Source organism: Labeo rohita, chromosome 3 (assembly GCF_022985175.1).
Source record: "Labeo rohita strain BAU-BD-2019 chromosome 3, IGBB_LRoh.1.0, whole genome shotgun sequence".
In the NCBI taxonomy this organism is placed as follows: Eukaryota; Metazoa; Chordata; class Actinopteri; order Cypriniformes; family Cyprinidae; genus Labeo; species Labeo rohita.
In genome coordinates this window covers 12,650,352-12,660,791 of record NC_066871.1, presented here as the reverse complement: position 1 = coordinate 12,660,791, position 10,440 = coordinate 12,650,352, and the positions used below count along the sequence as shown (strand labels likewise).

Below are 10,440 nucleotides of genomic sequence, written 5' to 3'. Positions count from 1 at the left end.
CAAATATTTATTAGAAGAGGCAGAATTTAATTTTATTTTATTAAGACTAATAACTTCCAGGCCTTTTGTTTTGACTTGCTTAGAGATTACTTATAGAAATAAAACCGTGTAAGACCCAAACCCCCTATAATTCAGCCTAGGCATTCATTCATGAATGAATGAACTGCTATCGTGTCTTAGCGAATTGTGCATTTACGCATCTCAGTCAGCAGATGGCGCTACTAGTTTGATTAATTGACTGCGGGATTGCAGGGAAATTATGATTTTATTTTTGGCTTTAATCACAAAAAAAGACCACTTTAATTTGTCTATATTAATACCAACACGGCAGTACAAATTATGATGTCTGCTTTAACAGGACACCAGTGTAGTCGACTGAGTAGCGTATTGATTTCAACATTGGACTGGAAATCCAATCTTCTTCCCTATGCCAGGGGACGCACACACACACACACACACCGCACAAGCATCTTTTCCAGTGTAGAAAATAGTATTTCGCTCACACAAGCCCCCTCCTCCCACCCGTTCGTCCCTCACACCCACTCTTCTCTTCTCTCTCTTATTCTCCTGTTCATGCCATATTATGTGCAGAGGAGCCGAAAGTGCACAGAGAACACAACCCGTGCATTTCACACGGACATCCAGAGAAACCAGAAGAGAGACTAATACAGTGATGCTACAGTAAACTGACATTATAGCAGGGACGCGTTTTCAGCTTTCCTGACATTTACAGTCCAGATTTGGGAAAAAAAAAAAAAAAAAAAAAAAAAAAAGTTGGCAGAGAGACCTTGCCCTGCCTCGCGACCTTTTTCCATCTACTTTTGAAAGTGAAAAGGCACCAAAGCCATGCTACAGAGAAAGTAAGTTTCCTTTTTGTATTTTTAAGAAAGGAAAACCCCTGGTTTAATGAAACAAATGTGCTGAAGTTATGGCAGCGCTAAGGCGTAAATTTGGAGAGGACTACCAGGTGGTGAACACGAACAGAGGCGCGACTTTCCCCAGCGCACCGGTGAAGAAGAAGCGCCAGCGCTTTGTGGAGAAGAACGGACGCTGCAACGTCCAGCACGGAAATCTCGGCGGAGAGACCAGTCGCTATTTATCCGACCTGTTCACCACGCTTGTGGACTTGAAGTGGCGCTGGAACCTTCTCATTTTCATCCTCACCTACACCATCGCCTGGCTGGTCATGGCCTCGATGTGGTGGATCATCGCATATATAAGAGGGGACTTGAATCATGGCCATGACGCTTCGTACACTCCGTGCGTCGCCAATGTTTACAACTTCCCGTCAGCGTTCCTCTTTTTCATTGAAACCGAAGCAACCATTGGCTACGGTTACCGCTATATTACGGAGAAGTGCCCTGAGGGCATCATCCTGTTTCTGTTCCAGTCTTTGCTGGGCTCGATAGTAGACGCGTTTCTCATCGGCTGCATGTTCATTAAGATGTCCCAGCCCAAGAAGCGCGCAGAGACTCTCATGTTCAGTCAAGACGCGGTGATCTCACAGCGAGACGGAAAACTCTGCTTAATGTTCCGCGTGGGCAATCTGAGGAACAGCCATATGGTGTCCGCGCAAATCAGGTGTAAACTCATAAAGGTGAAAACACACACTGCACACCCACAGCTATACTTGGCCTTTGGTTGATCTAATTATTACATGACAATACAGCTGGAAAGAGCAAAGAGACAATTTGAAGAAATGCAGTAATTTAGACTTGTATTGTTCTGCTTTTTTAAAAGGGCAATTGTAATGTTTAACCCAGTCAGTAAAAATAGGCTACATTTGTATTAAAAGCTGGCAGCTGTATTGTAAAAAGAGGCTACAGTTACAAGCATTATGGGATGGCATTATGGTGATATAATGTCAAAACCAACTTATTTATATGAAAATATGTCCAAATTTACTTTCTAATAACATAGGCAACAACCAATAATAGGTAGCCTAGGCTAATAAAAATAAAGAAGTAAAGTAACATACGCGTTAAAATAATGCAATAAACTAAATGCTTTAAAATGCAACATAAAATGCTCCAGTGTAACTCAAAACAAAAGGTTTTTAAAATTATACAGCTGGGAATTAAACTTATTAATAGATGTGTATTTTTTTTTACTTGCAAACCATTCCAAACAACATTTTACAGTAATTATGTGTGTTGGATATGGTAAAGCCACTTACAGTTAACCAGTTAACAGGATTTTACTCATTTATTGTAAAATTACTGACATTTTTTACACTGTGTGGTTCAACAAATTGCAGGAAGTGTTGCTTGACTTTAAATCACCAAGCTATTTGAAAACTATTCATTTACATTTCATTGATTCATTTATTTACAGGCTCTTTCTGTGCCAAGATGTACTGGAATAACTTAGTTATTAATCCCATGTTGTTTGTGTCAGTATATGTGCATAAATAGGTTATGTGCAGTATATTTTTATCATTTCTAAATTACTTTGATACTCTTTAGCTATTTAGTAGTGTTGTATCATTAAGTTTTATCTAATGTAATTTAGTTTTTATTGTTGTTATGAGTATTTTTTTTTTATTCTTTAAATATGTGATGTGATGTAGGTGGAATTCTTTTGGACTGTCATTCATTGAGATTTAGTAGTGCTTTGTCTATGAAAAATAATTAACAAGGCTAAGCAGCATGGCAGTGTTGAACCATAAACAAGATGTTAGTCAGTAGTGGAAATTCATATATTTATACCAGGTTCACAACATGTTTTACATATTGTGTACAACTATAAACTTCAGAAATATCAGAAGGTTATTATGAGGAATTACAAAAACTGTAATAATATGTTGCATTCTTGGAATCAATAATGTGTAGGAATAAGTAGTCTTGTCTGTGTCTCACAGAAAGTTTAATAAGTTTTAACAGAGTTGCATAATTCATTTCTTTCATATTTTGTCATTGTATTCTTTTTGATGCATTTACGTATACCAGTGCAAGTATGAATAACATTTAGGATTTACATCTTAAAAAGACTCATTGCTGGATCAGTTCAGGGTTTGCAAACTCCTGTGTGTCTGTAAGGGAACTGCAAGGGGTTTGTGAGTTGATAAAAAGCTTATGATTATTTAAATCATAAAAATGAAATTAAAGAAAGATTTTTAACTAAAAACAATTAAAATACTAAAAAAATGAACTAATTTATATTTTTATGTCCTGTGACCATTAACCAACATGTTAAATTATTAAAATAGTAACTTAAAATTTCAAAGGGGGAAATATTTTCTCTGACAAAATGTTTGTGAATCCCTGCTGTAAGGCATAGTGCACTGAATGTTTGTCCTCATTTTAATCATTGATATTGAGTTTCTCTGGAATGGTAGTTACAAGACTCAATTTTTTCCTCAGAAACACACTGTCTTTTTTCACAGAAACCATACTGAGCAGTGATTTTTGAGAATAAGTGACAATCAAGGGACCTGTGAAATATGATTTAGCGGGATGTCAGTACAGCTGAGAATTCGAGGCGCGTAGGTACCCCTTTCACAACTGATTACCAGTTACATGAAAAAGCTTGAAATTTTATTATTGTAATCTCGACACGGGCAGCCATCGTCACAGCTGAACAAGATGAGACTCAGTGACAAAAGGCTCAGATAAAAGAGTTTTACAGACAGCTAACTGTGTCCAACATCTGTCACTCGTAACCAGTGACATTTAAACCGACCTGCTCGCTAATTGGAAGGCGGTTCCACGTCAGCGACATTTCTGTCGGTTTTAGAGGGTTCTTTCCAAAGTGCGAAGAGAAAAGACAATGTCTGTGGGTTTTGAGCTCATAAGCCTCTCTAAGACTCCGACGGGAGCTGAGGTCACAGCCAGAGAGATGCCGGAAAATTTGCATTTGCACACTTGTGAAGGAGGATTTTTACAGCCTCAGGCAATAACTTTCAGAGCCTTAGAAAATGTAGCAGAATAATTTACAGATGTGCACGTGAGCACGCTGCTAGAGCTGTACGAGGTATATTCTGAGAGGGAGATGAATCGTTCTTGTCAATGGAAGTTTTTTCTAGAAGAAGATGCTTACATAACAGCTCTAGTAGAAACATACTATGCTTTCTTACAATGTGCTTTGATGCTGCTGTGTGAGTGTGTGTGTCTGCTGTTCCATATCAGCTCAGTCAACGGAAAGGCTTAAAATGAAATGAATAAGGCATGCAAAGTTGACACACTCACACAATAGGACTTCTTCCAAGTAATTGATGAATAGGACTGTCTGTCAAAGGCCGCTGATAAGGTGAACAAAGAGGTCAGTGTAATAGAACTGATCTTTCATGGCCCATATGCCCTGAAATTGTGTGATCATCTGAATCTATCCAGTATAATAATGTTGAAATAATTGATCTCAGCCCGCAGAACAATTATAGCGTTAAAGCAGGTGACTATTCTTCAAAGATACGGATGGATGCCCTTTCAGGCCCACTCCAAAAATCTTTCGCAGAGCTCACACTAATTAACTACTGCCAAGTGAATGCTGTGATTGATTAAGAGTCTTTGGTCAATGGCGTCTGACTTAATGAAGCAGCCTGTCAGTTTAAGCTATGCTGAAGTTTTTCTCTCGATGAGAGAAGAAGAAGAAGGGAAACAGAGGATAAACAGAAAAAGCAGAGTTAGTGAGAGATAGTGAAAGGTTTGCCAGAGTAGTATAAGGTTGGGACGGCATCAGGGAACACAAAAAAAAAAACAGACAGTGTGAGAAATAGAAATTGAATTTATTGGAAGTTAAAATTGAGAGTACAGAAGCAAAAAACTGACTCAATAAAAAGAAAGAGAGTGATGAAATGTGAACATAAATTGGAAAGAAGAAACTTCTCTCTCTCATATAACCCTAAATCTTGTCTCATCAGTATTTTTCCCTAGTGCTTCAGGGCTGTTTAAGCAGCCAAGAGTTTTTATCTTTAAAGAATCCACAGCTAGAGCACCACAGATGTGGAATATGAATACAAAAATAATAGTTCTCAGAAAAATGTAAGAGTTGTAGAACAGAAGCAGTTTGTGTATATATTATGTATATAAATATGAATAAAAATGTATATCAATTTCTATTAAATTACATTTTAAAATATATCTAAGTGAAAACAGTTATTTTAAATAGTAAAAAATATTTCAAAATTTTACTGTTGTTGCTGTACTTTGGATCAAATAAATGCAGGCTCTGAGAGCAGTAGAGACTTCTTTAAAAAAAACAATAAAAATCGTACTGTTCAAAAACTTTTGACTGGTAATGTAAAATATATCAGATAAAATAAAAACATTTTTAATTAGAGGCAGAGAAAACAAATGGTGTAGTCTGGGCTATCTCTGGGTTTGGCCTGGAATACATGAAAGAATTGAAATTTACATTATTTTATAGTAAAAATTGTAAAAATATAATAATAAGAGCTGAATGTGCACTGGAGGGGCTTGTCTATACAATAACAGCTTAAGGAGGCTACTTAACACTTAAGAGCACTTAATGTACCTACCTAAGCTGGCATTGCTTTCTGTGTTTCAGTCACATACATACCAGCTCTCTCTCTCTCTTTCTCTCTCTCCATCCTGCCAATTGTTTTGTTAAAGCCAGCATATCCATTCGATTTAGATTCAGTCGCCCACACACACACACACAGTCTCAGTCATTCCCAGTCACCTTTTGTCAGATCATGTCTCATCATGTCGGATAAACAAAGCAGAAACATTTAAACTGTGCTTTGATAGTATTGATCATGCATTTATAATTTCAGCTGTGGATGCACACTTAAGGAGACATGCTTAAATGTTCTGATTTATCATGAAGATTTCCAGTGGGTCCAAGACATATGGTGTGGTGTTTTGTGAGAGAATGTGTGTGTACTTGTTGTACATCATTCGCTGGAGGTGCAAATAACAAATAACACGCTAGAGATGGTCACACCAGACGGACCCTCTTGCGGTTCATCTTATATTCTCTCTAATATGCAAGCATAGAGACACTGCACTAGCCCTAACATTCTCTCTAAAATGGATAGTTAACTTAAAAATTCTGGATATCATTATTTACTGAACTTTATGTAATTGAAAACATTATGCTATATTTTATGTAAAATAATAACAGAATTAACTATCCTATTAATGCTTGTTGTTCCTAATTGCTATCTGTCCTCACATGTTCTCTAATTTGAGAGAAGCATCACCATATGATTTTTTCCCATCTATTTATTGTATCTTCAGTTTCAAACAAATGAAGTGGTATCTATCACCTTGCTCTCACGTAATTCCAGTTCTGAGTCACAGTCTCTATTGTTTGTGAATTGATGAACAGAGAATACAGAGAGAGGGTAGACAGAAAAAAAGAACAGATGAAAAGAACAGAAAGATGAAAGGAGACAAAGATCGTTATCATGAGGGACAAAAAAAAAAAAAAAAATACAAGGCATGAGTTGGGAAAGAGTGGGAGACAGAGATAGAATTCAGGAAGACACAAGAGCATTCTAATGCAACATGGTAGAAATAAGGAATAATGAATGTATGTCTGGCTTGTGTGAAGGTCTGGGTTGAGAAAACATAAGTAGGATGAGAGGACACTGAACACTTGAGACTACCACAATATGTGTAGAATAGAATAGAATAGAATAGAATAGAATAGAGGACACCTGAGAGTACCACAATATAAAACAAAATGAAGTGAATAGAATAGAATAGAATAGAGGAAAAGACTCTTGAGAGTATCACATGTATAGAATAGAATAGAATAGAATAGAATAGACACTTGAGAGTACCACAATATGAAATTAATAGAATAGAAGACATCCTGAAGAAGGCTGTGTATGCCGAAACGCGTAGATCTACACTTTTAATTGTTTTAATGATTTAGCCCAGTCCATTAAAGGCTTTTTTTCTACACGAGTACCTTGGAATATTTCGTTTTTCAGTTGAAATTTACCTCCATATGTCCAAAGAGCACCGCTGATTTACTGAAGAAACCAGTGCAGCACTCTTGGCCTTTGTTATTTTGTTTAGAATAGAAGACACTTGAGAGTATCACAAGTATAGAATAGAATAGAATAGAATAGAATAGAATAGAATAGAATAGAATAGACACTTGAGAGTACCACAATATAAAATGAACAGAATAGAATAGAATAGAAGACATTTGAGATTACCACAATACAAAATGAAATGAAATAAACAGAATAGAATAGAGAATACACTTGACAGTATCGCAATTATAGAACAGAATAGAATAGAAGACACTTTAGAGTACCACAATACAAAACAAAACAAAATGAATAGAATAGACACTTGACTGTCACAAAAATAGCATAGAATAGAATAGAATAGAATAGAATAGAATAGAATAGAATAGAACAGTTAAAACACTTGAGAGTACCACAATACAAAACAAAATTAAGTGAATAGAGAAACTAAACGAATAGAATAGAATAGAATAGAATAGAATAGAATAGAATAGAGGACATCTGAGAGTACCACAATACAAAATGCATAGAATAGAATAGAATAGAATAGAATAGAATAGAACAGAACAGAATAGAATAGAGGACACCTTAGAGTACCACAATACAGAATGAATACAATAGAATAGAATAGAATAGAATAGAGGACACTTGAGAGTACCACAATACAAAATGCATATAACAGAATAGAGTAGAATAGAATAGAATAGAATAGAATAGAATAGAATAGAATAGAATAGAACAGAAGAATAGAATAACTGAACAAAATAAAATAGAATAGAGAAGACACCTGAGTATCACAAGAATAGAATAGAATAGAATAGAATAGAATAGAATAGAATAGAATAGAGGACACCTGAGAGTTCCACAGTACAAAACAAAATAAAATGAATAGAATAGAATAGAATAGAATAGAATAGAATAGAATAGAATAGAGGAAAAGACACTTGAGAGTATTACAAGTATAGAATAGAATAGAATAGAATACAAGACATTTGAGATTAAAATAATACAAAATGAAATTAAATAAACAGAATAGAATAGAGAATACACTTGACAGTATCACAAGAATAGAACAGAATAAAAGACACTTGAGAGTACCAAAATACAAAACAAAACAAAATAGAATAGACACTTGAGAGTGTCACAAGAATAGCATAGAATAGAATAGAACAGAATAGAATAGAACAGTTAAAACACTTGAGAGTACCACAATATAAAACAAAATGAAGTGAACAGAGAAACTAAATGAATAGAATAAAATAGAATAGAATAGAATAGAATAGAATAGAATAGAATAGAATAGAATAGAGGACACCTGAGAGCACCACAATACAAAACAAAATGAAGTGAATAGAATAGAATAGAATAGAATAGAATAGAATAGAATAGAATAGAATAGAACAGAATAGAATAGAACTGGTTTGTAAAGGAACTCCATGGGGTTTGTGAGCTGGTGAAAACCTAATAATAACATATAAAAAATGTAAAAATTAAAATAAATGAAAAAAAAGAAACACTAAACAAAGATAAAATATTGTAATTGTTTACCTACATGTCATGTGATCATTAACCATCATTAGAAAACTGTGAACTTGCAAATGTGTTGTTAAATTATTGAAATACTTCTAAAATCTCGGGGGTATTTCACAGTAGGTCAAAGAGGTTCGATTAACAAAACATTTGGAGAATATCTGATATATCTGAAGTTTCATCAAAGACTTATTATGTTTTTACACTTATATATTTCTCCAGAAGTAATAATAAATAGTTAAGATATATATATATATATATATATATATATATATATATGAAGAGTTCAGATGCAAAACCAGCTAAACCAGCATTTCTTTCTGGCTACTTTATATAGGTTTCTATGTAAGTACTGGCACGTCTGATTGGGCTGAAGCTGGAATTTAGCGAGTTTGAAGGAAAAAGTATTTGATGGACGTATAATGTGTCAGGAGCATTCACTCAGTAGCATTATCTCATTTTTGACTGAGATTTTTGCATTTTGCGTCTGAACTCTTCATATATATATATATATAATTATAAAAGCATTTTGTTTAGCTTTTATTTGTTACCACTAACCGATGTTGCGTGTGCACCCTTAATTTACCTGAGCTGAGTGGTGAAACCACAAGGTCTTGCCTACCTTTCTTTCTAGCGAAAAAACCCCCCTGCCCTTTCTGCACACACAGATTTCCAAACATTCATTCTCATATTTTACGAGTTCCAAATGAAATGTATTAGGTGATGTGATTACCCAGAGAGGAAACCCATTTACATTGTACGACTGAATATTCTTGTCTACACACACACACGATCATCGTGATGATAACAAAGCGCTAATTGTGCAAGCAACCTCATAAAAGCCGAAGAGAAACCCGCTCCCACTGCACTTCAGCTGGATTTGTTTGATCTCATTTAACGTGTCTTACAGCGAGAACAGATGTTTGCTGTTGTGGCGACAGTCACATGTGCGCTGTGATGAATGAGTTAATTGCTGATAATTCGATTACAGAAGACAGGCTTTGACTCAGGTTGACTCTGTGGGTGTGTAGTGTGTAAAGGTCTTTTTGTGGTGATGTGTTGGTCTCTTTTGTGAGTGTAAAGATCTATTTTAAATAACTTTGTGCGTGTTTATGCTTGACAGTATGTTTGACATGAATGAAAAGGTTTAGAAGTACTTATAGGGTTCATGTACATAACCTCAAACCGCTTGAGTGTATGAACATAATGGGCCGCAGGCATGCTGGGAGCTATTTATACCTTTGTATGAATATGTATGCTTTGGTGTGTTGTGTGTGTGTGCATGTGTGTTGCAGGGCTGGCAGTGATGCATGAAATGTGAGGAGGACAGCATGTTATTTGTCTTGTCACTGACAGGCATTGGGGACATGTGACCCTGCAGTGATACAGATGGATGAGTTTGTTATGGACACGCACAGGGGTTATACGTGTATGGCCTTCGGCAGTATCAGATATCCACTAAGAGGTGCACATTACACTGTCTATATAATGCATGTGCATTTTATTGGGTAATTCCACAGAAGAGAACAGAAGGAGAAAAAGAATACAGGAGCCAATTTCTATTGTAGAGTTTAATTTTGGTTATAGCAGCACCCTGTTAAAAGACATATAGGTTCTTGAGGAAAACATTAAACGGGTTAAAGGTACAAACTGTAGTTTCAATGCAGCTTCTACACGATCCCAACTGATGAATAAGGGTCTTATCTCTTATTTTCTAAAATATATAAAATATATGCTTTTTACACACAAATGCTCATTTTGCACTAGCTCTGTGATGCACATCTACAACCTCACGCATTAGGTAATCCTGTTGGAAAGGTCACACGTGGTTAGTTCTTCATCTGTGTACGGTTCAAAAAAGTTGGGTAGGGTGAAAAACTCCATCTCATTTTCTCCTCCAACTTCAAAATCGTCCGACATCATTGTTTTACCTTGTTTTGTAAAGGGCGCTTGACTTTCTTTGC

General features: G+C 35.6%; 1 protein-coding gene across 3 annotated transcripts in view; it reads left to right on the top strand.

Annotated features, from left to right (window-relative positions):
* Positions 1–521: 521 nt before the first annotated feature.
* Positions 522–10,440, top strand: part of kcnj19a (potassium inwardly rectifying channel subfamily J member 19a) — a 28,183-nt gene continuing 18,264 nt past the window's right edge. For 2 of the 3 annotated variants that reach the window (XM_051106828.1, XM_051106829.1), the window contains exon 1: positions 522–1,597. In XM_051106828.1, the coding sequence (XP_050962785.1) occupies positions 929–1,597 (669 nt within the window). In that variant the 5' untranslated portion in view covers positions 522–928. The remainder of the gene's footprint in view (positions 1,598–10,440) is intronic. The other variant, XM_051106830.1, reaches the window with a different exon arrangement.